The sequence below is a fragment of the Bufo bufo genome, chromosome 1, assembly GCF_905171765.1.
Source record: "Bufo bufo chromosome 1, aBufBuf1.1, whole genome shotgun sequence".
NCBI lineage: Eukaryota > Metazoa > Chordata > Amphibia > Anura > Bufonidae > Bufo > Bufo bufo.
Genome location: NC_053389.1, coordinates 121593383 through 121621015, shown reverse-complemented (window position 1 = coordinate 121621015; position 27633 = coordinate 121593383). Strand labels below are relative to the sequence as shown.

General features: G+C 42.4%; 1 protein-coding gene across 1 annotated transcript; it reads right to left on the bottom strand.

Moving 5' to 3' along the window:
- On the bottom strand, positions 1-27555 carry DHRS3 (dehydrogenase/reductase 3). The gene is made up of 6 exons (XM_040429032.1): positions 27102-27555; positions 5604-5747; positions 4952-5071; positions 3101-3339; positions 2322-2447; positions 1-1233 (listed from the first exon to the last, which is right to left on the bottom strand). The coding sequence occupies exons 1-6, from the start codon at positions 27333-27335 to the stop codon at positions 1149-1151; spliced, it is 948 nt and encodes a 315-aa protein (XP_040284966.1). The 5' UTR covers positions 27336-27555; the 3' UTR covers positions 1-1148.
- Between the last annotated feature and the right edge of the window lie 78 nt (positions 27556-27633).

The window sequence follows — 27633 nt, the reverse complement described above, 5'->3', positions numbered from 1 at the left end:
TTATTTTCAAATATTTTAATTTCAGTAATTCAACAAACAAGTAACTAAAACAGACTGTGGCACTTGTGTTGCTCTGGTGAAAACGCTGTATACAATGCAAGATTTATTGTCATTTTTGACATTTGTGATCTATGTCTACATGAATGTCAAAGTGCGAACAAATGGTTCCTTCTCGCTATTTTTAAATAGGACTTAAAACTGTACAAAACCTGATTTTCTTCTTCAAGCCCTTAAAAAACAACTGCTCCCCAAGAAGGTTAGTTATAAAAAAAATATATAATAAAACTACTTGACTGTAAGTTGAAGTAGAACAGTGATTGCTTTGTAGAGGGAATGAAGAAAACTCACAAAAAGCACAGAAAAAACATTTAAGACAAAAACACCCAGAAACATTCTAAAAATATACAGATCATAAAAAATAAAAACATAAAAAGTAAAATTGTAGACCAGAAAGGGGGAAAAAAAAACAAACAAACATACACAGAAACACCTAAAAATATTTTAACAAAACACGTGACAAAGTGGGTGAGGTAAAGACATATAGAAAGGGGCATATCCGAAAAACAAAAAACTCACAATGAGGGTGAATTCACACATGGCATCTGAAAGGGGCTTCTGGAAATCCATGTAATTGCCATCCAAACAACCCCATTTAGATGTATGGAACACATTTTCCACTGCAGAAATATATGCAACAAATCTAACGCATGTGAATATACCCCAAGAGACACACACACACTTAAGAATAAAATGTTGGAACAGCAAAGCTAATCAACTATTGTATTTTTGGAGGACTGAAAAGTGGAGATGAGATTCCACACGTGACCAGTAGAATAACCCAATTAAAACACAGAACTTTAAAAGAGATGTGTGAAGCTTTACACTATTGGTCGATTTAAACAATAAAATTCTATTAAAAAAGTTCAAAACGTAAAATCGGCCTTTAACCTCCAGGTACGTTACAGTTCAGCAATATCAGGGCCTGAACAGAGGCCGTACTGCAATGTCTGTGATCTCGAAGATCAACGTTGCTTCAAAAGCCTTTGTAGATCCGAAGACTCGATGCTTCACAACCATGGTCTGGATGGTTTTTAGGGAGGGGTCTCCATTTCTGCTTTATTAACTATTTCTTTATTCTTCAGCTGAATCTATGTCCTCCCTTTAAACGTGTTCATACAAGTATAAGATCCAGAAAACCTATGGATTTCTTCAAGTGCCGACTGGGGAAGAATGCTGCAGAAACACAAAATAAACAAACTATATCATGGCTGATGTGGAGAAGAAAGGACATGAAACTGAAACGACCTGTGGTTTTGTGTCTACAAAAGGGGAAGGAAATGCTACTGGTCTTACTGCTGACAAAAATAAGATGAGAACACAGGATGCTGAAAGAGGCCTTCAACAGAACTTAAGAAAATAAAACACCGGTGAAGAAAATAAAATGTCAGAAAGAGGCATGGTAATCTGAGGAGGAGCAGAGGGAATGAAGGGCCTATCAAATATGCTAATCATACAAATGTAATTGAGACAAATTTGCTATAGCTCATCTTAAGATGTTCAAGCATGCATGTTTTTTATGGGGGAGAGGGTAAAAAGCTGCTGTCAGACCCCTCTGGTGGTGGCTCCTCTCCCCCTGGAAATCTAACATGTCTTTGGGGAGAGTCATGACACTCCGATACAAATTAGCTAACGGACACCCTAAATTTACTCTTTCATATGCATTAAATTATCAGAAGGTCTCATCACAATCTGCAGCATATGCTAACAGGTCGCATAGTCAGCTTGAGCCGCAATGCAAGAACTAAATTAAACCAAGTGCTATATGACTAAATAAAGTCTGCTACATCTGTACAGTGCTAGACTGATGTGAATGATGGGAGCACCTACCAGATCGATGCAGACTATGGCCTGGTAGGCTTTAAATCTGTGGCTTTACCATTTCCACCCACTGAGGTACTACCGAGCCATGAACAGCTTTAATAATGAGAATCAGCTTCTAATGTGCGGTAATTATGGGCATAACTGCCAGTAATGTAGGCTTAGCAGCTAAAAGGAACTCTACCTCCATTCACAGTTACAACTGCGGCTCGTAGAAGGGCAGTAGAAATTTTAAGATCAAATCACCAAGAAAAATTATCATAAGCTCTTCATGCCCTGAATTCTTTCTGTTGGATTTTGTCTTGGTATAGTGAGCCCCCATTTGGTTCAACAGTGGGGCCCCAGTGGTTACAGCTCTAGCAGTAACCACTTTACACATAAAGGAATTTGTAGACCTTGAGGAGCCCATCATGAGCTTCCCACCACAACAGTGGTCTCCTTACCTTTTAAGGATGACAAGAAGGTGCATTGTCCAAGGGAGCAGTAACAGAGCGTGATTCTTCTGAACAGCTTCCACTGTCCTCCTAGCTACAGTTTCTGGCTTCAGAGGAGGGAATAGATTTGGAAACCTAGAAAATAAGAAAACAATATATTTATACAGTTATGTCTAGCAACATTTGTGAGAAACAAGACAATGAGTCATGGCACTGCTCCATGGCCAAGAGGATCCAGGGGACATGGGCATTTTATTGGGTGTGACTGTAACACTTTGCATTTTGACATTTATTGGGTGTCTGCCTCACTCTCCAAATCACAGTAATGAATAGAGCTCACGTATCAGCGGCTGTAAATTAAGTACAGTGCATTGACTCACGATGATTATTCTGGATCGGACCCAAAATTTCTTAGGTGGGACCTCAAATGTCATTAGATCACTCGATGAGAACAGGATATGGTTTAAAAAGTCAATATATCTTTGTCCTAGGTTCCCTAAGCAAGTGCATTGATGTCTACTGTACACGTAGCAAGGCTCAATTTATGATTTAGCCATTTATTTTCTGCACTAGTTTGTCATAAGGAAAGTCAGTAGGCTTACTCTGCTGCACTAACAAAATTGCTTGAAATTAACCAGTTGGTTCTCAAAGAGACTCCAACCTTCAATGAGGACCTACTGATCTCACCTCACTTTTCTGCAGTGGAAATGTGCCATCTGCTTCATCATAAACATGGTCTCCACTGAATGAAACCCTACAAGCCTCTAAAATATGTAATCTGCACAAACCTGACTCGCATTCCTTGAAACATCTCAGTGTTCGTATGAAAGGGTAATACTGTTGTTGCGTTGACACCCGGGCAATCCAACAGCCCCAAGGTCAGGCTTTCCATAAAAGCAAAAGAGGAGGCTTTAGAAGTGCAGTAGTCAATGGCACCAGGGATTGCTGATAAGGCCAGCACAGAGTTTATGCAAACAATGTGTCCATTCTGTAATTCCAACATGCGTGGCAGGAAAGCTTTAGTCGTCTGCAACAAGACAAAATATCAGTGAAAGATTATATTATACACAGCAGGTACCAAAAAGACACTGATAGTGCAGGCTACATTTCAGATAGGTCCACTGAACAAACCCATGCCAAATTTATTACTATGGAAAAAGAATTGAACCATTTTCCCCCAACATTTAACCATACGTACTAGAATAGGCACATTATACATGAGTGGGACATCGGGACCCCTCACGACTCTACTGAACTTATATCAACATGGAACCCTATGCTGATCTAAGTTGAATTATTGGGGGTTTGGGTCTCTTGGACACATTATATCTATGCTCAAAGGTTGTAATCCCAACTTATCTTCAAGTATACACAGACTCTTCACTACACTTCTTAATCTCCAGACATGATTGCCCTTTGGCGTGAAGTCTCCAGACATTCCAGCATGTACAACAGTAATAATAAAGATACTCTTGCATGCTTTGCTAATTCAGTTCAGGGCAGAGTACATTTCTAATACTGAAGTAGATTTAAAAATGAAACTTTTTAAGTGACCAAAAAATATAAATAAATTGAGTGGGGTTTAGTCCCTCTAAATTGTAATGGTAATCGTAAATCTGTCTCCCATAGCCCTACAGATTTACAGATTTAAGTAAAAAAATTGCGCAAATCTACACTTGTTGACAGCAGGCACAAATTTGGTTCTTTGGTGCACATACTCCCCACAGAAGTGCCAAACTTATTAAGAGGTGTGTTCTCCTTAATATATTTGTTGACTGTTACTCCAGGGAACAGGTTAAGATCAGGTCTTAAAGGGATTCTGTCACCAGGTTTCACCCCTGTCAGCTAAACATATGCTGATGTTCAGGGCCTCATCAGGATTCCTAATGTGGGCTTCTAAATGTGATCCGTAGCCTTATTTTGCTAAAAAACAGGTTTTACTAACCTGTCACTCAAAGAAATAAGGTGCCCAAGGGGATGTCAGGGGATGCAAGGTGCCCGCCGCACCCACCGCCGTTTGTGCCCAGCGCCGCCTTTCCAGACTTCTGCACCGCCTCCTAATCCTCTGTGCCGCCTCTCGCTCTCCCTCCCTCCCTCCTCCTCCTGCTGTAAGATATCGCACGTGCGCACAGGGCTCTGAGAGGCTGGCGCCAGAGTGCAGGTCATACCTGGGTTGAGCGAAGTGCCGGCGCATGCGCACTTCGCTTCAAGAAGCCAAATCGAGAAGTCCGCACGGGCGCATCAGGCAGAGCCCTTTGCGCACGCGCAAGATCTTACAGCAGGAGGAGGGAGGAGGGGGGATGGAGGGAGAGCGAGAGGCGGCACAGAGGATTAGGAGGCGGTGCAGAAGTCTGGAAAGGCGGCGCTGGGCACGAACGGCGGTGGGTGCGGCGGGCACCTTGCATCCCTTGACATCCCCCTTGGGCACCTTATTTCTTTGAGTGACAGGTTAGTAAAACCTGTTTTTTAGCAAAATAAGGCTACAGATCACATTTATAAGCCCACATTAGGAATCCTGATGAGGCCCTGAACATCAGCATATGTTTAGCTGACAGGGGTGAAACCTGGTGACAGAATTCCTTTAACAATCCCCCCACCCAGAGTGTTTTAATAATGGAGGCTGTAGAAAAACAACTCACCCAAAACTGTCCTAATGTGTTTATGTGCTGGGACTTCAGAAGAGCATCGTCATCGCTGTCCATTAGGCTCTTCCCATGAACCACTGCAGCATTATTTACTAAAATGGTGACATCACCCACCTAAAAAAAAAAATGTGCATGAAATACAGAATAAATTATTATATGGCTCAAGCTAAATGAAAGTATAATCTAATGCATCTGCACTGGGAAGGATCATATATAAGTTAAAGTGTTAGGTCCCAAAAGGAAATTCCCTGGTATCCACAGTGGTCTTGGGTGCAGAGCATATAGAGGAAGCTAGCCCCATAGCAATTTAAAAAGTTACCCTTCAGGAGCGGCTTAACACTACCAGAGTACCATTCACCTGAGAAAGTTAGCCCTTATATGCCCCATCTCATCTTCATAAGTCTACTTCAAAGTCACAATAAAAAGTTCCAATTACATAGCTTAATGGTACTTGCTCTGCAGGTCCCAGAAGTGAAGTGGGTATGTTCACACAAAAGGTACGATACAATGTACCCTAGTACCTTTTGCCTTGTAGAGACAACATCCCTGTCAAGTTTCTCCTTCCCATTAAATTGGAAAAGCCTGAAATAGAACCCCCCAGTCACCACATGGGCTGCCTCTATGTACGTACACCTCTGGGTCTTACCTTTTCCCTGACCGCTTTTGCTTGCTGGTAAACTTCTTCTCTATTGCCAACATCACAAACAAAATAATGGCATTCAGCCCCCATTTGCTTTATTTCTTCAGCTGTTTCTTTGAGGCATTTTTCTGTTCTGCCCCATAAAATGATCTTAAAAAAAATATATATATAATAATAAATTAGATATACATTGTGGATACACTCTTACAATGATGTTTTGTAGTGAAGTTTTGAGGATTTCTGCTCTAATGAAGGACTTTTAGATTAAAAGGGTTTTCAGAGATTTTTTTTTTACTGATGACCTATCGTCAGGATAGGTCATCAGTACCTGATCGGTGGGGGTTCAACACCCGGGACTCCCACTGATCAGCTGTTTGAGAAGACACTGCTGCTCCTGTGACTGCCGTGGCCTTCTTGCAGCTTACCAAGCACAGCGCTGTACATTGTATAGAGGCTGTGCTTAATCCTGCTCAGCCCCATTCACTTAGCCTAGGCCACGTGACCGATGAACATGTGGTCACTGGCCTAGGAAAAGCTGAGAGAAAGCCATGGCTCACAGTGCCTTCTCAAACAACTGTGTCGGACTACCACCAATCAGATACTGATGATCTATCCTGAGGATAGGTCACCAGTAATGAAATCTTGGAAAACCCATTTAAGAGCTGGGATCCTTTCAAAGAATCTACTACCTGTTTGGCTGGCTATAGACCTGTTTGGCTGGCCATACATATTAGATTTTGGTGGGACTGGCCGACCATATGGAGGGTTCCCAACTCTTCTGCACTTGACATACTGGGAGTTGTAATTTTGCCACAGGTTGGAGCCACTGCTCTAGAGGATGCTACTCTTATAGCAGTGTTCTGTAAACCTGTTGAAAAACTACAACTCCCAGCACATCCTGACATCTTGTAGTTGTCATGGCATGCTGGGAGATGTAATTTTTGAAACGGCTAGAGAGCCAAAGGATGGGCACCTCTGATCTAATAGTACTGTTGTGTGGCTTCTTCCAACATGTCAACATGATTCAAGAAGTGACAGTGGCCAATTTGTTCCCTGTAGGTGACCATTTTGCACTGTGCTCTGGCCAGGATCAAAGCCTGTTTACTACTATTTAAATTCCTGATTATCTTCAGGCAAGTAGGTCTATTACCACCTTATTGTGGCCATAAAAAGATCGTAAGGATAGACTACGTAGACATACTATTGCATGCAAATTGTGGTTCTACAGCAGCACTTTCTGTGCTATTGTAGTGAAACAATGCACAAAGCAGATATATCTCTTCAGACAAATCTATATAGTAGGTTTAGGATTCCATGGCCTCAAGCATGCTATAAACCTGATCATCCCAGTAAAGGAGCTATTTGCGATCCAGACCATCAGAGGAGCTTCATAGCTCTCATACCTACTGCATTTGTAGGCATCTGGATAATAGCAAAACTGGTCCAAGGCTAGGTCACAATCAAAGAGTTTAAAGTTATACATAGATATACTGATAATCCAGCTAATGTTTTCCTCATGGCAAATACAGTTAATTTTTTTTATTGCAGTTATCATTAGGAAGAAAGTGGGAGACACGAGGAACTGTATTATACTTTAAGAACTGCAATAAAATGAAATGTTCTGCTTCAACAAGTAAAATAAAAGCACCGTTGTCTGTAAAATGTTTGAGTTTTTCAGGATCAGACTTCCAAAAATAGCACCAAACCTGTCCACAGGTTGGATATGGTATTACAGATATGTCCCATTCACTTAAGCTGTGCAATACCAGACTCATGTCCCATGTTAAACAGGCGCCTGGCCTCAAAGTGATCCTCCAGTTCCAGAAAAGAATTCACATTAACTGGAGAAAAAAAATAGAAGGTCACTGTAAGTATTTTGTTTCTTCCCCAGTTAATATAATTTTTTCTTGAACCAGAGGGTTGCTAATAACTTTATAAGTCATATCCCCATGTTGGGTAAATGTTCTCTGCTGTCCCCATAGAGGTTCTGTCCATAACATGACGGCTGACGGAGAGTCATGTGACCAGATACATCCTCAGCCTTTTCCATTCAAACACACTCTACCTGAACTAAACTCCCAACAGTGAAATGCAGATGGCAGATGCAGTGTACTTGAATGTAGAAGACATCACATGAAGGGGATTTGCCTGGTCACATGACCTCAGCAGCCATTTTATGGAATTTTGTGTGGACAGCACACAATGCTTGGGAAACAATGGGGCACTGCTTAGGAAATATAAAAAAGTGGCACAGAATTTCAACAAAGGCTATATTAATAAGTGCCACATAATCATCTTAAATTCGTGAAATACATTGGTCAACAGTAACCAGAAAGTGGCCAACTACTTTAATACCAAAGAAGTCCTTCATGTCTCGCATGACACATGCCCGATATGAGGATAAATTACCTAGAAATAAGTCCATGTGCTTAAACATCATCAGTGCAATCACAGTGCCACCTCCCTGCCCCCGAATCTGATCATATCCGCCTCATTCATGCAGTACATGAAGGTCACCATGTCTTCATTATAACTACCAGATGTTTTCTAACATATAGGGCAAAAGTTCACTGTCTGTATTGCTCCAGGATTAAAAAGGAACAAAGAGACTTTTTCGTTTACACCACACAGTGAATGACCTCGTAAAAATGAACAATACACCGGTCACCTACAGGACAGGCACGTTCGGTAATAAAGGTTTCATTACAGTTGACAGGAAATGTGATTTTACTGCAGTTGTTTCAGGTAAAAAAAAAAGGAAATATGTTCAAATTAAAAATAAGAAAAAAAAGTTTTGTACACTTTGTAAAGTTCATGGACAGATATCTTCTTTTCTCCTGGACGAGATCCAGATGAAATTCTCTTTGATTACCTCCCTACTGAACAAGACACACTCTTCTTTCAAATAATTACTGACCAGAAAATTGACTAGGCCAGCGGCCCGGTGAGGCGGCAAATCCCTGTAGAGTCAGGACTGCCCTGAAAAGCATTCTGCCCTGATGTCACCTCTTACTGACCCCAGGGGGGCCGACCGCCCTCAATGCAGGTGGAATGTGCAAGTATTATTCCAAAGTGGACAATGTAAGCCACCTGATAATCAAACCGGAGTAGATGGCAATGATCCTAGAGGCCACCTGAAACTATTCCCAGAGTTCCCCTCCTCCACCACCTCTTTTAATTAGCACAAACTGGTTTGATAGGGTTGTGTATTTGGTAAAATGTTATATAATGGTGAATGGTAAAAAAAACTGCTTTCATCTGTATACAGGGGCATACCTATAATTTATAGGGCCAAAACACCTAGTATAGGAAAATAAAAAAGCAGCATCAGTAGCAATTAAAGGTATGTAGTAGCACAATATATCAGAAAACCCACATTATTGGCTGTAGTTATGTCCATTTCTATATATCTTATTTTTGAAGAATTTATGTAATCAAATGGAGCTTCTCTAGTTACCGTCAGTCAGTTCACCGGGCAGGCCTACTCCACAATGTGCACAAATGCATTGAATCACCTGGTATGAAAAAATAAATAAAAAATAAGGATTGTGCATGGATGTTGATTGCATCTCATCTCATTATCTGTCATGAGGATAAAGCATGTGTGCAAAAAGCTAATATCAAGCACCTCTGACCAGGGACCATGGACTTGTCCACAAGAGTAGCAGAGGATATCTAGTGGGCCCCAAAGGTCCAGGAGAGAAATAAACACTTGGCTTCCTTTGGATCCAGTCACTTGCCACTAGGGTCTATTTCTTAGATTCAAAAACCTATTAACCTTTATTGACGATATAGGGGGTTAGGCCTCAACAATAATTTCCACTGGTGGGTCCAAGGATGCCCAGCATGCCAATGCCTCTGACAGTGGCGTACCCAGGTGGATAAAAACAGACCAGGCATATTGAAATCAAACATGCAAGATCCAACTTTTCACATCTGCCCTCAGGGCAACGTTGGAACAACCAATAGATAACTGAATGGTTCAGCTGACAGTATTCTAGCGTGTATGGCCACCTGCAGTTTAAAAAGTGTTTTAAAAGCGTAGATATAGCGGGAGCAGGGGTAGCAGTGGTGCCATGGAACTTAAAGGCCCCTCTGCATCATAAGATTTTACAAAAGGCACATGATAAATGTTTCAAGATATGCCTGTGGATGCAGTGTAATAAAAATGGTACTTTTTGAAACTATCCGTATTAGGCCATCTTGGCAAGCAAGCATTTGCTGTAAACATAGAAATTTTCCCCTTCACTGTAAATCTATTAAATTTTTATGTCGTCTTTTAAGTTAGGTTTTACATACAATGTTGGCACAAGTGAAGGAAATTTTTAAATAACTGCAGGTGTCTCAGCTTTATAAATGGATTTGGTTTCCTCCTAGTGAGCAGCTAGCTGGACAGCCATGTATTGTCTGGACTACAATTTAACACCAGCTTCCGTCTGAATGTCAACTACAGGAAGCCAGTTAAAATAGGAAACTATGTTATCTTATCCTGTCCATCCAGACTAAAGTACAAAAAAAAAAGAATACTGGCATAATCAAGCTAGAAAGAGCAGTGCTGCCTCAAATGTACTAAGCATTGTTCAAATGTGAGCACATGATCTGTTTCATAGCAAAGTGGCCATGTTATAGGAGCTTCATTCCGCTTCTAGATGGAAGAATAAGAAAACAATGTATTGAATATTCTACATTATAAAATATTTAATATAATATCTCTACCATGACTCTTAGTCTTGTCCTAACATCCAAGCTAAATCTACGAACGTGAGAGGGTTGATAGGCTCACTGCATCTTGGAGACAAGAGGCATGGATAGGAAAAGCCCAACACAGTCAATTACTCCTTAGTCAATTGACAAAGAATTAGTTCACACTACTGCTTCCCAGAGGGTTTTGTTAAGGTTTCCATTACTTTTAGGCCTCATTGCCTCATGCAAACCGCGGATCAGCAAAAAAAAAAACAGAAGCCGCCCGTGTTCCTTCCGCAATTTGCAAAACGGAACGGGCGGCCCATTGTAGAAATGCCTATTCTTGTCCACAAAACAGACAAGAATAGGACATGCTATATTTATTTTGCGGGGCCACGGAACGGAGCAACGGATGCGGACATCACACAGAGTACTGTCCACATCTTTTGCGGCCCCACTGAAGGGAATGGGTCCGCACCCGAGTCGCAAAAAATGCGGCTCGAGTGCGGACCACTACAACGGTCGTGTGCATGAGGCTTTAGGCTACATGCACACGACCATTCCGTTTTTTGCAGTCCGCAAATTGCGAATCTCCAAAAAACGGAAGCCGTCCAGGTGCCTCCCGCAATTTGCGGAACGGAAGGCCCATTGTAGAAATGCCTATAATTCTCCGCAAAACGGACAAGAATAGGACATGTTATATTTTTTTTGCGGGGCCACGGAACGGAGCAACAGATGTGCTGTCCGCATCTTTTGCGGCCCTATTGAAGTGAATGGGTCCGCACCCGAGCCACAAAAACTGCGGCTCGGATGCGGACCAAAACAACGTTCGTGTGCATGAGGTCTTAAGGTCAAGAAACCTCATCAGAACCAAAAAGACCCATTAATAAGTCAATGTGGTTCCAGTTGGCATCACATGACAAATCCAGTAATTTATGCCATGGCTCCTATTGCAAATGAAAGCCTTGAAGCCAGGGTGAATGAAACTTTTAGAGGCTTTTGCACATTTAACGCTGAATACCTATCCCTAGTCTAGGCCATTATAATGTGGGGTAGGTGAGGGAAAGACCTCAACTGATGTTGAAAATGAAGAGTGACATGGCGCTCAGTGGGAGTTTCACTGTTCTCAGCCATGAACCAAGTTCATGACTTTGCTATACTGGACCCAGCCATCAGGCAAAAGTGGTGCAGCGTCAAAAAATATGATGGGCTTCAACACATGCCTCTGGACCTGTGATTGTGGGGGTCACTAAACCAATGATGTTATGAGCTCCTATTTGTGTTGTGCCATTTTCATCTGTTCTCAAATTAAACAATAAAGACCTTTATTTTTTAAATGACAGTTAATAGTACAAAGACTTTTGATACCATAAAAAGATATAGCTCCATATGAGCAATAAAATGTTCTAGGTGGCTTTCTTCAGAACATTCTTACCAAGATTCATTTAGAGAACCCTGATAGATAAGCATCATTTAGATGATGCAATCAGTAAGGTCCAGTCAACAATAAAGCAAATGTAAGGGTTTAATGCTAATAACCACTAATCTGCTAACACTTTGCAATTAGTTTCAACTACACTGTAAAAGCACTTACTTCTCTCGACCATTGTTATCCAAATACAGTATTGTGGAGGTGACAAGGCCTGCCATTGACTAGTCCTGAATATGCACAAGTGTAGATTAAGCCTAACATTCCCATTCTTTTGTAGAATTATTAAAACAATTGAGGGTGTGGGTCGGTTGTTTGCAAAAAAAAGGTCAAGTAGGAGTCAACTTTTGCAATCCTATTAACACAGGTTAGGGTCACAGAAAGTGCAGCCTACCTACAGTATCCAGGGTCTCAAAAACTTCTAATACTGAATCAAATGGGGAGGTAATGCTACATCCACCAGTTGTGTGATGGTGCTGGCCATGCATCAGAAAAACATTGAAAACTGAGTCATAACGCTTGGTTATAGAAATGTTGCAAAATGTTTAGAGAATATTTTTTACTCATGGAAGAGGCATGATAAGTTCAGATGGTGCCTGCAGAAGTAGCTTAAAAAAAAAAAAGATGCCATATCAGGTCCATCAACCATGTTGGAACCTGGGATATTCTAGTAAAAGTTAGGGGCTGTCAACAGTCATGAAAAGCAAAATTTTAACTTATCAAAATCTTGAAAGGTTTAACCTAATCAGAGGACATGAGTTATTTGCAAGTGCCGCTATGTAGGATATGCCTATTGCTATAAGTGTGTCCAGCGCATTATTTTATAGTCAGGTCTATTGCTTTTTCTTACATTGTAACCTGGTAAAACTAAATACATAATTGTAGGGGCAATGTTTAAAGAAGTGTAATTTTATGACACATGAGACCATCATGGTAAGCAGCCTGCCACTGTAAATCCTTGGAAGCTGCAGTAGTTATAGAAGAATACGTCATTGAAGAAAATGAGGAATAGAAGGCATCAGTCAACTTGCTAATCATGAGGCTGGATGGGTTGGACCGGTGCCAGCCATTTGCTGTAGGAGATCTGGTGCCGTTACCTTGTCCATGCACTGTCTGGCAAAGCTGGTGCAGACATAGTCATTGCTAAGTACTGGAGACCATCATTGCTGCACTTCCTCCGAGAGTGGTAAACAAGTGTAGTGATGTCATTAAGAGTTGGCTGACCTGCCGATGAACCCTGGGCTGTAAATGAGAAGGTGCCAACTCTCTCTCTCCTGCTCTACGCAGACTCACACAGGGGCTAAAGTGTCACTGACCAAACCACAAGAGCTTCACAAAAAGAGAGACAATGGAGACAGTGCAAGCCTTTGATGCCCCTGCACTTTTATATTCTCCCCTCATTTTATGTGTCTTGCGCACCAAGTATTTGACACAGGATAGGTTTTTTGGAAGTCATAAAAACTGGTGGGAAATGACACTTTCAGTTCCTGAAAAGTAGTTGACGGGTGTTAGGTGTTAGCAATCCAAAAAAGTAGACACATGGGCGTTAGCTATTTTGAGAGCTAAAATAAAATCTACTGGGCTCCTGACAACTTTTTACTTAAGATGATGTTTGTTTCAAAAAATATTTACACTAGACTCTACAAGGGATATGACAGGTATTTACTATAACAAATGGATCATGCATGGTGAAGACTAGGATGCTATGTGGCATCTTCTCTCTACTCTGTGATCCATCTTGGCCAGTCACCAGTTCTGAGATGGACCATGTGATATAATCTGGTACTCCTTGGTAAAGGTCTTCTCTGAAGGGCAATAATATGTTGTGTAATCACCCCTGGCACTGCAGTGGTAACTAGATAAAATAGATCACTGTGGGAAGACACCACATATTAGCTTTGCCAACCCCAGACATTAACCATGTGGGCACAGGCTTGGTGAGGCACCTAAAGCCAACGATTAACGTAATAATCCTCAAATACCATATATTATGAAGCCAAGATAGAATTTGTAATTAATCATCCAGATTTGTTTTTAGGTCATCATTGAGAAGGCAAAAGACCACAACAGCAGCAAAATGTGTTTATTCTGGAAAATTACAAACACATCAATCCAACTTTAGGTGGCTACTTCTTAAAACCACATATTACATGTTAAAATATACAAAAAGTCTTCATAAAGAGGTCACCTAAATCCCTTTATCCGAAGAGTATAAATGTAACCTGTGATTAATAAGTGCAGGATACTGAATAATTAGACCCAGCCATGATTTGTTCCTTTCATCTTCCCTTTTTTTTAAGACTCTAGAGAACTGTTACAATCATTCCTGGAATCATTCTACACAATTCGATTATACAAATGATGGAATGAGCGCTGTATAAATTATGGCCTACAGCTATAAGCTTTCAACATCTCTTCATACCAACAGCTCTAAAACCAATCCCATATACTGTGTATTATTTTAAGACTGAAGGACTGATATCTGTGATCCTAGTAATGGGGTTTTCCATATCTGAGGGTATGTCAGTCATGTTACATTGGTTGAGTTGAGCTAACTAACCCCAAAATGATGTCCTAGACAATGGGCTACTACAGTTTTCTGTAGCTATAAACAGCCAGTTTGGCAAGGTTTAACAGTTAACGCAATAGAATGACTCTTTGTTCCTGGCATCAGTAAGGGTCCCAGCTCAAGAATTCTTATAATTAAATTCATTGCCAAAGTACAAATATGGTAAGCATGTGGACAGCCCCCCTCAGTTATGACAAAAAAGTGTTTAAAACTAGTTCCTCAGTAAGTTATCAAAGCAAGTTCTATGTCCATAAACAAAAATGCACGCTACGCTTGACCTAAACTTAAACACATATAGTTGGTCATTTATTATCTCATTTACGCTAGTTTTGGCATAATTAGGTTGCAGATTTTGCAACAAGATCTGCGACTTTACCCCACTCAAGCTACTTTTGCATGGTGGTGGGAAAAGGGGGCAGGGAAGAGGACAGGCCGTCCAGTCCATCTCATTCATTTTCCATGCCAGTTTATGACATGGAAAATGGCCTAAAATTACGCCAGCAAGGGAGCTGGCATAATTTAAAGCATGTCGCATGGCCAGCGGCAGGAAGAGCCAAATTTATGTAGAGGCCTGCGCCTCTACATAACTTTGGCGCATCCACCGGCTCCACAGAGGGATTAACACCGGCGTATAATTCGCCGGTCTTAATAAATGTCCCCCATAGAGTCCAAAATCTGTTAAGCATGTGCAGCAATGTACCATATGTGAGGGAAAACCAATCCTATCCCATCTAGGTTCCACTGAAGCAGGAGGCCGCAAAAGGAGAGTCTTGAATTCCATGGTACTTGCAAGGTCTTCCATGGAACTTACAAGGATGCCAGCTTAATTCACTGGAATTTCAGAAGACAGTTTACAATGCATTCATGGCTGCCTAACAACCGTCTGGCCAGTAGTTCAGTTTACACACTGGCCTTCCCAAATGGTCAATGGCCCAATGCTTCAAGAGGTTTTAACACATTACATCTACCTCTTGGAGACAGGGAGCTGCGTTCTGTATAAAGACAGTCAGGACAACATCAAAGGCTGTTAGAGTTCAAGGCCTCTTTATAAAACAACTGAGTCAACTCTTTAAATAAGATAAGACTGTAATCTTTGGGTCACACTGGCCTAACAAAACCCTCTAAGCTTTTGAAGTCCTTTGAAATCAGGTGATAATTTTTTAGAGGTGAGGTAAAGACACAGTCAAAAGACTACAAGTAAAACTAGTCAATCGTGCACATATTGAAAAGAAGAACTAGACTACTGCTTGTGCGGGACTTAAACCAAGAGAACAACACATTCCAAATTTCCATTAAGTCACTCCTTGTATGATTTAATTCGTTGGTGACATAGCACTTGCCAAAGGAGCCATTTTTTTAATACCATTACAACAATAGTCACACCAGTAGAAGTCTATGGAAATGATGGTAATATGTTTTATTGGTAATGGCATCATGATATAATGTACTCGTTTTAAGTTCAATGAGCAAATTTTCTAAAATATAAAAGATTTTTAAGGGAGAAACACACATCTGCAATTAAGAATGTAACTCCGTGGGTTCCTATTTAATTTACACTGAATGTCAGCTGAAGTTTTCTAAAATCTATCTTGGAGAGTTCATGCCCAATAATGACCGTTTATAAAATCTCCACACTGCTGAGAGGCCATTACTACTACTGATTCTTCATTACCTATGCTTCCCTTTCTTTGCTGTACTGAAAGCAAGTCACCCACCCACGGACTTTCCTATGAAGGAAGCAAAGCTCTTGAAGGCGAAGAAGAAATTAGCAACTGAAAGATGTAGACTAAAAAATAAATAAAAGGGGCTTCAAAGGAATGAAAGTCTATTTTTCAAAACAATACAAAAATAAAAGAAAGGGTGTTAAATTGCTACTCCAGAAAAGTCCCCATAAATTGCGGCCACAGAGGCAGAATTACTTATGAAGTGAAGATTTTATGGTTAACATTCTGCATTTTATAGGTCTGAACAAAAATCCCATGCACTTCCCCACACTTTAAACAATCAAATTTAAATATTATCTTCAGGATTCTTCATCCTGATCCTCTTGGTTCATGGATAAACTAGAAGAACCCTATAGAACATGTACAAAGACAAAGAGAGAAAGAGAACAGGAATAGAGAAGCTGAATATCAAGACATTTATGCCAGTGGTTAATGGGGCTGCCCTTGCCTTTACTATTGATGGCCTATCCTCAGGATAGGTCATGATCTCATCGGCAGTAGGTCGGACATCCTGCACCCCTTTTCTTCAGTCAAGTCTGTGCTGGAAGTCCACACCTCTGTCTGTTGTGTAGTGGGCAGAGAAGGTTAGTGCACACTGTTCCCATTGAAGCGAATGGGACCAGTGCTGCAGTTACAAGATCTGTCCACTGCACAATTAACGGAGAAGTCTAGTTCCTGCTCCGCAAACATCTAATCAATGGGGTGAAAGGGGTTTTGGACCCCGCCAATCAGATATTGATGGCCTATCATGAGGATAGGCCATCAATAGTAAAAGAGTGGACAATCTCTTTAAAGCAGCCATACATACAACCACTCATTTGCCCAAGAATTATTTTATCTAACTCCATGATAAATGTGCATGCTCAACTCAGGGTATGGGCTTATATTTCAATGGAAAGATGTGAATAAACCACTACCAGACCCCTCTGGCAGTAGCTCATCTCCTGCAGGAGCAAAGGATCGGCCAACCTTCCTGTCCCCAGCCGACATTTCCTATCAAGGAAACCTGATTCACATTACATTATCAGCCGACTTCTGAAAACGATTCAGCTGTCTTTACCTTATACGTATGGCCAGTTTAAAGGGGTTGTACAGGTTTAGAAAAAAAGTAACCACTTTATTCCAGAAATAGTTGCACAACTGTCCATGAAATGTGTGTGGCCCCCTGATTGATCAGATACTGATGACCTATTCTGAGGAGAGATCACCAATATTTTACTCCCGGTACACTCCTTTAACGTCAATTCAGTTGAGCTTCAATACCAAATGCAACCAAGACAGGTGTGGCGCGGTTTTTTGAAAGACAGCAGCCGTGTTTTTCTAAACTTATAAAGGGAACAATATCTGGCTGAATGAACAGTACAGGATAACTCAGGAAAGTGCATCTAGATAATTAGTCTTCCACAGAATAATCCCTTTTATAAGACCATAAATCACATCTATGTAGAAGGCTAACAAATATATCACAGGCTATAACTAAATTACATAGAATTTGATTTAATGCTAAATGAAAACCAAGGTCACAAATCCTTGTTGTTGTGAACGAGTGCTGCCCTGCAGAGTTCACTCCTGTTCAGACCGCCCCCACTGGCATTTAGAAAGCCATTTCATGACTAATATCCGTAATGGTATTTTTATAGACAAATAGCCTGGCTTCAGCACTTGATAATTCAAACTCAATGTACTGTGAAAAAAAAATCAATAGGATCCATAAATTACTGGAAAGCTCAAAGCTTCTTTCCCCGTGGAATGAACTGCGTAGTCCTGGATCATTGTCAAAACTGGAGGTCTTAAATCCTTGACACAACTCAATATCCCTTTCCTTTAGAAGGGGACGGATAGAGGGGGGTGCATTCGTATCCTTGTTATCTTAAATTGAGGACAATTATCTGCAATTCTCTGACTGTTTGTTAATAGGAGCACAAGGACAAGAAAGGAAGTTAAGAAAACGGTCAACAAATTCAAGGCCTCCAGGGGAACCTTCATGAAACGTTTTGTCAGTAACAATTATTGACGACTACAGGATAAAACAGAGCATGTAGGAAATGAAGGGAAGGAATTGTAAATCGGAGCCTGCAATTGTCAAAGACCATTTCCTAATGATATGCCTTTCTGAAACAGCTGAAGATATTACTGGAAGTGGAGAACCATTGGCTGTGGAATTCCATAATGGTTTGGATTACAACTCTTTCAGGTCAAAGTTCCTGTACTTTTGCTGACCTAAAGGTTTTTTTCCTGCCACAACTTGAATTGGATCCAAAAAGGATGAGAAGTTTAAGGCTGACATATTGCAGTTTTTGATATATTTTTTTAAAAAGTGGATGACACAGTTACAATGGCATCAGCTATCAGTAGATGTGATCAGAAGCGAATGTTACAACCTACTCTCGGGAGCTCCCCACACACATTAGACTGTTGTCCAAACCCGTCAGTCTTTGCAAGTTAGGCTACTTTCACACTCGCGTTTGGTGCGGATCAGTCATGGATCTGCACAGACGGATCAGTTTGTATTATCTTTAACATAGCCAAGACGGATCCGTCTTGAACACCATTGAAAGTTAATGGAGGACGGATCCGTTTTCTATTGTGCCAGATTGTGTCATAGAAAAGAAATCCGTCCCCATTGACTTACATTGTGTGTCAGAACGGATCCGTTTGGCTCAGTTTCTTCAGACGGACACCAAAACGCTGCAAGCAGCGTCCGCCTCCAAAGTGGAATGGAGACGGAATGGAGACGGAACGGAGGCAAACTGATGCATTCTGAGCGGATCCGTTTCCATTCAGAATGCATTAGGGCAAAACTGATCCGTTTTGGGCAGCTTGTGAGAGCCCTGAACGGATCTCACAAACGGAAAGCCAAAACGCCAGTGTGAAAGTAGCTTTAGGCCGAGAATAAACTGAAGTGTATGGGGGCCATAGGTTTTCTAGTTTCAGCATATTTCCATCTATATCCAGAATTCCATTCCAAATTCTGCTGGCTGCCCTTGGTCACAGACTGTGGTTTATCTACACTCAGTGACATTAGTCTTCAAAGTAATGTACAGGTGAAACTCGAAAAATTTGCAACGTAAAAGGTGAAACTAACATATGTGATAGACTCATTACATGCAAAGAGAGATATTTCAAGCCTTTATTTGTTATAATTTGCATGATTATGGCTTTTGGTTTAAGAAACCCCAAAGTCACTATTTTGAGGTACCCTTTGCTCAGGGGATATGGATTAATTAGCTGACTGGAGTGAGTGTGACACCTAGAATATTGAACCTTTTCACAAAATTCTAATTTTAAGCTGCATCGATGCAATTCCTTTTAATTTGCATTGCTGAAATAAATGGACTTTTGCACGATATTCTAATTTTTCGAGTTTCACCTGTACATCAAGAACCTGTATTCTATGCAAGGACATTTTTAGGCTTTCTGAAACAAAATACTCTTCATTTAGAAGTACATTCAAGATAACAGGAAAATGCATTTTCATTGACAAGGCTGTGAGATACAGATAGGCTGACATCAACTGGCTGTGTACTGAGGAAACAAAGTTCCTGTTTTGTTTTTAAACTTTTGTGCATTTCATTAGCAGATTAAAGGGAATGTGTCACCAGAAAATAATCTATTGTTTAAAATCACATTTTTATGTTTAACATATTTTTTAAGAATTTTTGATGATGTTATTTTTAATTTTCCATGTCAATATCTATATTTAAAGAGGACCTTTCACTAGTTTAAAAACTAAAAACTAACTATATCAGTGGGCAGAGCGGCGCCCAGGGGTCCCCCTGCACTTACTAGTATGTCTCCGTTCGCCCGGTATAGGCTCCGGTGTCTGCAGCTCCCTCTGTTGTACTGGGCGGAGTTTTTGTATTAGGGTTGTCCCTTGCTGCAGCGCTGGCCAATCGTAGCGCACAGCTCATAGAGTCCCAGGCTGTGAGCGGCCAGCGCTACAGCCAGGGAGAAGGAGACGCCCAGGAGAACAAGGGCAGTCTCCTCCTACTATAACCAACACCGTGTGCTGTCCACATCCGTTATTCCGTACCGCGGCTCCGCGGAAAAGATAGAACATGTCCTAGTCTTGTCCGCAATCACGGACAAGAATAGGCATTTTCTATTATGGTTGCGGCCATGTGCGGTCTGCAAATTGCGGGACGCACATGGCCGATATCCATGTTTTGCGGATCCGCAAAGCACTACGGCCATCTGAATGGGCCCTAACTGGCAGAAAACCTTTTTGGTGTAGCATTTCCTTTAGGGCTGGGCATGCACCTCAGAAATCCGTCAACAAAGGGCTCATTTGGATGATAGCATCTAACGAGTATGGCTAGCTTTACAGTTTTAAAGGATTTTTCCATGTTCTTGTACTGGAGTAAAAATAGATCACTACATAACTCTATAAAAGGATTGGAAGCTACATACCTTTGTAGTCTCCCTTCAGTTACAAGTTTGGTGACACAGAAGGGAGAGTGGGGAACTCAGCCCACAGCCAGATGTCCAGGACGTAGTAAACATTTTTTTTGTTAACATGTGAGCCTATGGGTGATGTACGCCACTGTATGTATACTATGCATATAAGGTGCCATACATTCATCCCAGGATAGGTCACCAATATGAGATCGGAAGGGGTTCGACTCCTGGCACCCCTGCCAATCAGCTGCTTCGGTGCTTACTGGAGATCTGGTGAGCACCGCGGCCTCCTTGTAGCATACCAAGCACAGGGCTGTCCATTGGATAGCGATTGTGCTTGGTAACACAGGTCAGCCCCATTTTAATGGTACTGAGCTGTGCTTAGGCCCCTGCCGATCTCATCTTGAGGATAGGCCATCAGTATCAAAAAAGGAGAAAAACTCTTCTTTAATCACTACCTCACACACTCTTGGACCAGTTGAGCTACTGGTATGGATTTTGGAGAGTGAGAACATGAAGAACTTACCAAACACTGGAAGAACACACAGCCTCCATGTTGATGTTGCCCTTGTTGAGTTCAAGCCCTGAACCCTAATGCTGCCAGTCAACAACAATTCTAAACCAGTCAACTTGGTTGCTCAATATAAATATGATATCAAGTATCATGGTGTCCATTAAGGATCTTGCCTTTATATTTCCATCTCCTATTACCACATTTTCTAAAAAATCCCAGTATAAAGATCACTTTATTCTTTAGTTTGTGCAAAATCCTTTAGTGCGGGTGTAGGTTCCATGTGTTCACCAGCTTAAAATAACTTTGGTAGCTGTGAAGACAGACTGTTCACAACTCACTGAGAAAAGTACATTTACGAGGATGGCAGGTTACGTTTCACACCTTCCGTTCTCAGACCTTCATAGAAGTGCAGTTAAAAATGACACTCGTCACAGGAGACAAGGAAAGCGACATGCTGCAGCTAAAGAACTCTTTAAGCCTTGTGCTACAATTCATTAGCAAGGGAAGAAAATCTCAATGGATTCACAAGATCACAAGAGCAAGTTTCAAATAATTGCCTCCACATGCGGTTGCCTCAAACAATGCCCCTTTATGCCAGTGTGAAGTTCCTGGGAGTGAAGTTTCCTACATATGAAATGAGAGGCATGCTTGTCCATAAAACATGTTCCAGTCACTCTTCAAGGGATTTTCCTGTAAATCTGTAAGGGGTACGACACTAGATTTATAACTAAGTCCATTTTATTTATTTACGACATTGGTTGGCGTCTTTCTTGGCTATCATTTTTGGTGATATGTCATCCAAGAGACTTGGAAAAGATATTTCTTGGGCAGCATTTCTTCAGACCACAAAGGAGACTCATGAGAAGTTTAATCTCTTGAGTTGAGGGTACCAGTTGAATGAATGGTTCCTTGCTGCCGAATTTCATTGCAAGCCTAACATTTTTGAGGCTCCAGAACAAAATATATATATATATATATTAAAAAAAGAACATCAAGTTGCCAATAGTATGAAAGAGTGTCCTTCGAAATTGAAAAGAGCAGATAAAAGGCCAAACGTATCAAGATGCTACCAATAAAGAAGCTTTTCCCCATTGAAAGCTGATGCTTGCATATTGTCTACTGCCACCTACAATAGATATTTGAGGGACTGCACATCCCATTAAAAAATTTCTGGTTTTGCCAGCAAATACCTTATTGTGCCTGTGCAACTTCATCCACACCATGTCCCTCACCAGTTTCTGTTGAATCTTTACCCTGACTCCCCCATACACATGTAGCTGGGCTGAGTGTGCATGTGTTCTTAATGGGAAGAGAGGACTATGCCACTACCAGACTCTTCTGAGAACAAGGAAATCCAGAATTTGTTGCTGGAGAAGGGGGGCGGTTTAGGACACCCCTGATACACATCAGACGGCCAGCTGGTCCTGCTGAAACTGGCCAACAGTCATCTACTCTGTATGGCTATCTTTAAAGGGATTCTGTCACCTCGTATAACACAAATTCAGATTTTAAACCAGTCATGCTCCACAGCTTACCTTCAATCGGCTGTGCTGTTTCTTTACTGTAATCCGTCCAGCAGTTTTGCAGAAAAACGACTTTTATAAAACCCTGAAGGTGCCCAGAGGGGCGTTATGTTCCCCTTTGTGTGCCCAGTAACGCCCCTCTTACAGTGCCCAAAACACCTTCCTCCAGAATCCCTAACCGCCCACAGCGTCTCATCCCTCTCCTCCCCCTTCCTGACGGCCGAGCGAAGTCTCACGCAGACGCAGTACCCACTGAGGGCTGCGCCAGTGTGATTTGCTGGAGACTGAGGGCAGGAGCTTCATCGTCGTCACTGGGCATGCGCCGAGCCCAGTGATGTCCGATGCTCGCTCTTCCCTCAGTCTCCAGCAAATCGCACTGGCGTAGCCCTCAGTGGGTACTGCGTCTGCGCGAGACTTCGCTCGGCCGTCAGGAAGGGGGAGGAGAGGGATGAGACGCTGTGGGCGGTTAGGGATTCTGGAGGAAGGTGTTTTGGGCACTGTAAGAGGGGCGTTACTGGGCACACAAAGGGGAACATAACGCCCCTCTGGGCACCTTCAGGGTTTTATAAAAGTCGTTTTTCTGCAAAACTGCTGGACGGATTACAATAAAAAACAGCACAGCCGATTCAAGGTAAGCTGTGGAGCATGACTGGTTTAAAATCTGAATTTGTGTTATACGAGGTGACAGAATCCCTTTATAGTTGCCCCTGGTCATCATACTGCAGTATATTATCAGTGACTAGATAAATTAAAATGTCCTTGGGTAGGTTTGTTACATTAAAGGAAGGGTCATTTATATCCCCGTATTGATGGTGTATGTTCCCATTGTATATTTTTGCTGAAAGAAACTTTCTGTTCTGCCCTCTGCTGGCATCTAAAAGATAACACAGACCTCCAATCCAGACATGCAGGCTATTTCAAGAAGAGACGCTCAGTCACACTGACTTGAAGCAGCTAAACAACTTTGATATCCAAAATTTTGCTGTCCTATGAATCGAGAACCACAGTTTAGATATCGTGACAGCACAGCAATTATACCAAGTCTCCAAGTCTAGCCGTCTACATGGTTGGATCCTAAAATCTCGACCCAAACTGTAAGGAAGAACCGTGCAGCCCAGTGATAGTAATAGTAACCAGGCACAAGTGTCTCTGCGGACTGCAATGAAGCCATAATTAGGGAATTGTTATTTATGCAATCCCCCTAATATATGCCCAGAATAAGTTGCACCATCTACAAGCAGAAGAATTCTGGAAAGAGAGTTGGGAATTCACTATGCCAAAACAGGAGGCTCTAATACGTCGGAAAATCAATGCTTCTGCAACACTATAACATATGGACAAATGATATGTACTTCAAACTGAGCAGATATTTACAAAAATTACCACCCAAAATCCTGACATCAGATCACCTACAGACAGAAGGCCCCGCACTAGAGTAAGTGCCAAGAGCAGGACAACTGCCAAAGCAACGAGAGCTTATATTGTAGTTCCATTAGAGGCCATTCACATGTAGCTTCTGAAGCTCATAAACCAGACATGATATAAACACTGAGCACTGACCACTTGAGTCACTGCAAAAGAGAAGGATGAAAACCATCTGGCACACGCTCCCCGGCTCATGGATTTCCATCAAGGGCTCCACTGAAGTCAGTAGGTATCAGTGCTTGACTATGCCAAGCTTTGAACGTCTGAGAGTAAAACTGGATCTGTGTCAAGTAGACCTGAGACTTAAAGGGGTTGTCCAGAATTAGATTATCTTGGCTGCTTTCTTCCAGACACCGCACCATGCTTGTCCACGTGTTGTGCCTGATACTGCAACTCAGCTGCACTGGAGTTAAGACCCCCATAAACTATTTCTGGCCGAACCTGCCGATAATCTAATGTTTATGGAGAGCTCCAGATTCTAGCTTGACTGATGATGTTGAATTTCAACACCCAATCCTTTTGTTCTTCTGGGAGATAAGCTGATGCCGAAGGTGCCTGCCCGCGGCTTTCATCTCTCAGGCTTGGTCAAACAGAGGGTGTTGGAAATGTAACCATCAGCTGAGTGTTTGATGACTGCTATTGAAGGTGTATGGGCACCTTTAGACTGAGTTGCAATACCATATACAACCTATGGACGTGTGGTGCAGTTTTAAAATAAGTCAGCTGAACACGTGGAGTTCGGCCGACATGCCAAAGCGCGTGGGAAGCTCCTGACTCTTCCAAAACAGGTGATGTCGGGGGAGACAAGGATCAGGTGAAATGAAAATTTTCTCCCATAACCGGGGGTTATGCTTAGCAGTGCTTGTGTAAGGCTACTTTCACACTTGCGTCAGAGGAATCCGGCAAGGCAGTTCCGTCAACAGAACTGCCAGCTGGATCCGTCAAAACGTATGCCAACTGATGGCATTTTAAGGGTCCATTCACACATCCGTAGTGTGTTTTACGGATCCACAAAACACAGACACCGGCAATGTACGTTCCGCATTCTGCGGACCGCACATCATTGCCGGCACTAATAGAATATGCCTATTCTTGTCCGCAATTGCGGACAAGAATAAGACATGTTCTATCTTTTTTGGGAACGGAAATGCGGACCCGGAAGTGGGGGTCCGCATTTCCAGAGCCAGGCCGCACATCGTGCGGCCCTATAGAAATGAATGGGTCCGCAATTCCATTACGCAAAATGCGAAACGAAATTGCGGCCGTGTGAATGGGGCCTAAGACTGATCAGGATCCTAATCTGTCTTACAAATACCGGATCAGTCTTTCCGGTGTCATCCGGAAAAATGGATCCGGCATTTATTCTTTTACATTTTGGTACTTTGTATGCCTGATCCGACACTAATACATTCCAATGTAAAAAAAAATGCCAGATCCGGCATTCCGGCAAGTGTTCAGTTTTTTTGGCCGGAGATAAAACCGTAGCATGCTGCGGTATTTTCTCCGTCCTGATCAGTCAAAAAGACTGAACTAAAGACATCCTGAACGGATAGCTCTCCATTCATGGGGATAAAACTGATCAGTTCTTTTCCGGTATAGAGCCCCTAGGACGGAACTCAATGCCGGAAACTATAAAAACGCTAGTGTGAAAGTACCCTAAGACCAATAATCACTGTCTAAATACTCCTTTTTGATGTGCTACGATCTTCCAAATCCTACAAAAAGTTCCTCAAGTACTGACGTAAGGAAGACAAACTATTTTTGTGGCGCCGCTTGCAGGCCCACCACGTATGGCGTCAGGTATACATTCTTCTGAAACAGGAAGACTATCATGAATGAATGATGGAAGGACTGCCTGGGGTTGTTCTATCTTTTTAAATACTGGGTCCTCCTCTCTGACAAGATCTTATGTTCCGCCCAGATCTATTTCTGGACTGGATCATGAGGTTGAAGCACCTGACTGCAACAAGCGGGTGGTTCATTCTCAGTACACAGAGATAGAAGTCAAACATTAGGGTCTAGAGATCATGTTGCGTCCTCAACCTGGACCTTGTACCGAGCAACATGCAAACCAAACATTTCACAGGGGCAGGACGGAAAGTGCTCAGGTAACCTGCCCTGAAGACTCAATGCAGTTTGGGGCTTTTCCAGATGACCTCAGCCTTCAGTCACCTCTCCTGTCTAAACCTTGACGCCACTTAAGACAGGCAAAGAAGGTGTAAGTGATCTCAGACCGTCTTGGCTCGTCTTCAACTATCCAAGCAGACATAAGAACTGAATAACCCACAAGCTGCCAGACAGGTCTGCTCACTCTAGGACCTGGGCTGGGGTCAAGAATGGGAGAACAAAGTCTACACAACAAAGTCAACAAGAGGCAACAGATGCCAGGGGGAAAGTTGGCTATAGATGACCAATGGGAATCTGTTTCAGGGGTTAAGAAAAATAATAATATATATACAAATATACATTATACCCTCTTCTTATTAATAGACAGTTTAACCCACACAGTGCCATAGAAACTGCATTGGAGTAAACAGCTGTGGTCTAGAGTTAATGCCATGCTATCTGCAGACAATAGCCTGGGTAGCAGCTAGTGCCAATTTGTGCCCTATTCCTGCTTAGCTAATGCAAGTATTGATGTGCATTACAACATATGTAGCAGGTCACATCAGTTTTACAACTGTGCCAACCTGGCTCTGCACTGTAAGTGAAGGGAACAGAGACTGCCATGCAAATCGGTGGTATGCCATGCCATGCATATGTCAGTCTCTTGTATTGAAACCAAACATCCCTAAATCATGCCAGTGTCAGTCTGGGTAAACATCAGAGTAAGTATTGGTGGCAGTTACTGAAGGTGATGCACCTAATGCCAGTGCCAGTCTGTGTATGCATTACAGTGAGGGCTTCATGCCAGTCTTGGTAGGCACTGAAATACAAGGTCATGCCAATGCTTCTTATGTTGACATTAAACATATGCCAGCCTGGGTATGCTTTCCATTAAGCGGGTGCTGCGCAGACTATGCAACAAAATGGTAAGCCATGCCAGTGCTCCTTGCACAATGCCAGTCTGTGAGCAGGCTACTAACACTTCTCTACTATTCGGTGGTTCATCATGCCAGGGCTTCTAGCAGTGATATATATATTGCGCAGACCATGCCAGCTTGGGCATTCACCCCCGCAGCGGGCACAGCACACATTATACAGACTGCTAGCCTATGTGTAATATGGGCACCACTTACCTTCTTAGCTCCTTGCTTGGCAAACTCCCTGGCCAAGTGCCTCCCTATGCCCCTGCCCCCGCCAGTGATGAGCACGGTGTCCCCACGCAGATCTCTCAGCCGGGTGGGCACTACCAGGCAGGCGGCTGCCCTCAGCACACACAGGACTATCTGCACTGGCAGAAGTAGCAGCTTGCCCAGACACCTCCAATCCATGCTGATGCCTCCGTGCCAGTCCCTTGCAAAGTTTACCATCCACTTCTGGGAGTCGATGACAGCAGCAGTGCCCTACAGAAGAGTGCCAGGCTGCGCATAGTCAGTGCGCTGCCCCCCGGTCACAGGGCAGGCGGGTAACTTTCTGGGCTGCTCGCACGGGGCTGGGGCAGGCAGCTTTTATACCCCATTAAGCCTGATTGACGGGTACAGTGTCGGGGATGTCTCACTACTGTGTGCGAGCGGCGGCCGCCTGCAGTTGGTCCCCTCCCCCCGCACAGGAGACGCACACTCCTTCTCCTGCCTCCACCCTCCCTCAGGGCTGTCTGCATGAAAGGAC

Excerpts from the sequence above, each read along its gene's own strand:
- DHRS3 (XM_040429032.1), bottom strand. The coding sequence starts at position 27,335 with ATGGTAAACTTTGCAAGGGACTGGCACGGAGGCATCAGCATGGATTGG. Across the intron at positions 5,072-5,603 it reads CAAAAGCGGTCAGGGAAAAG|GTGGGTGATGTCACCATTTT; the intron begins GTAAGACCCAGA and ends TTTTTTTTTTAG. Across the intron at positions 1,234-2,321 it reads CTTCTTGTCATCCTTAAAAG|CATTCTTCCCCAGTCGGCAC; the intron begins GTAAGGAGACCA and ends GTGTTTCTGCAG.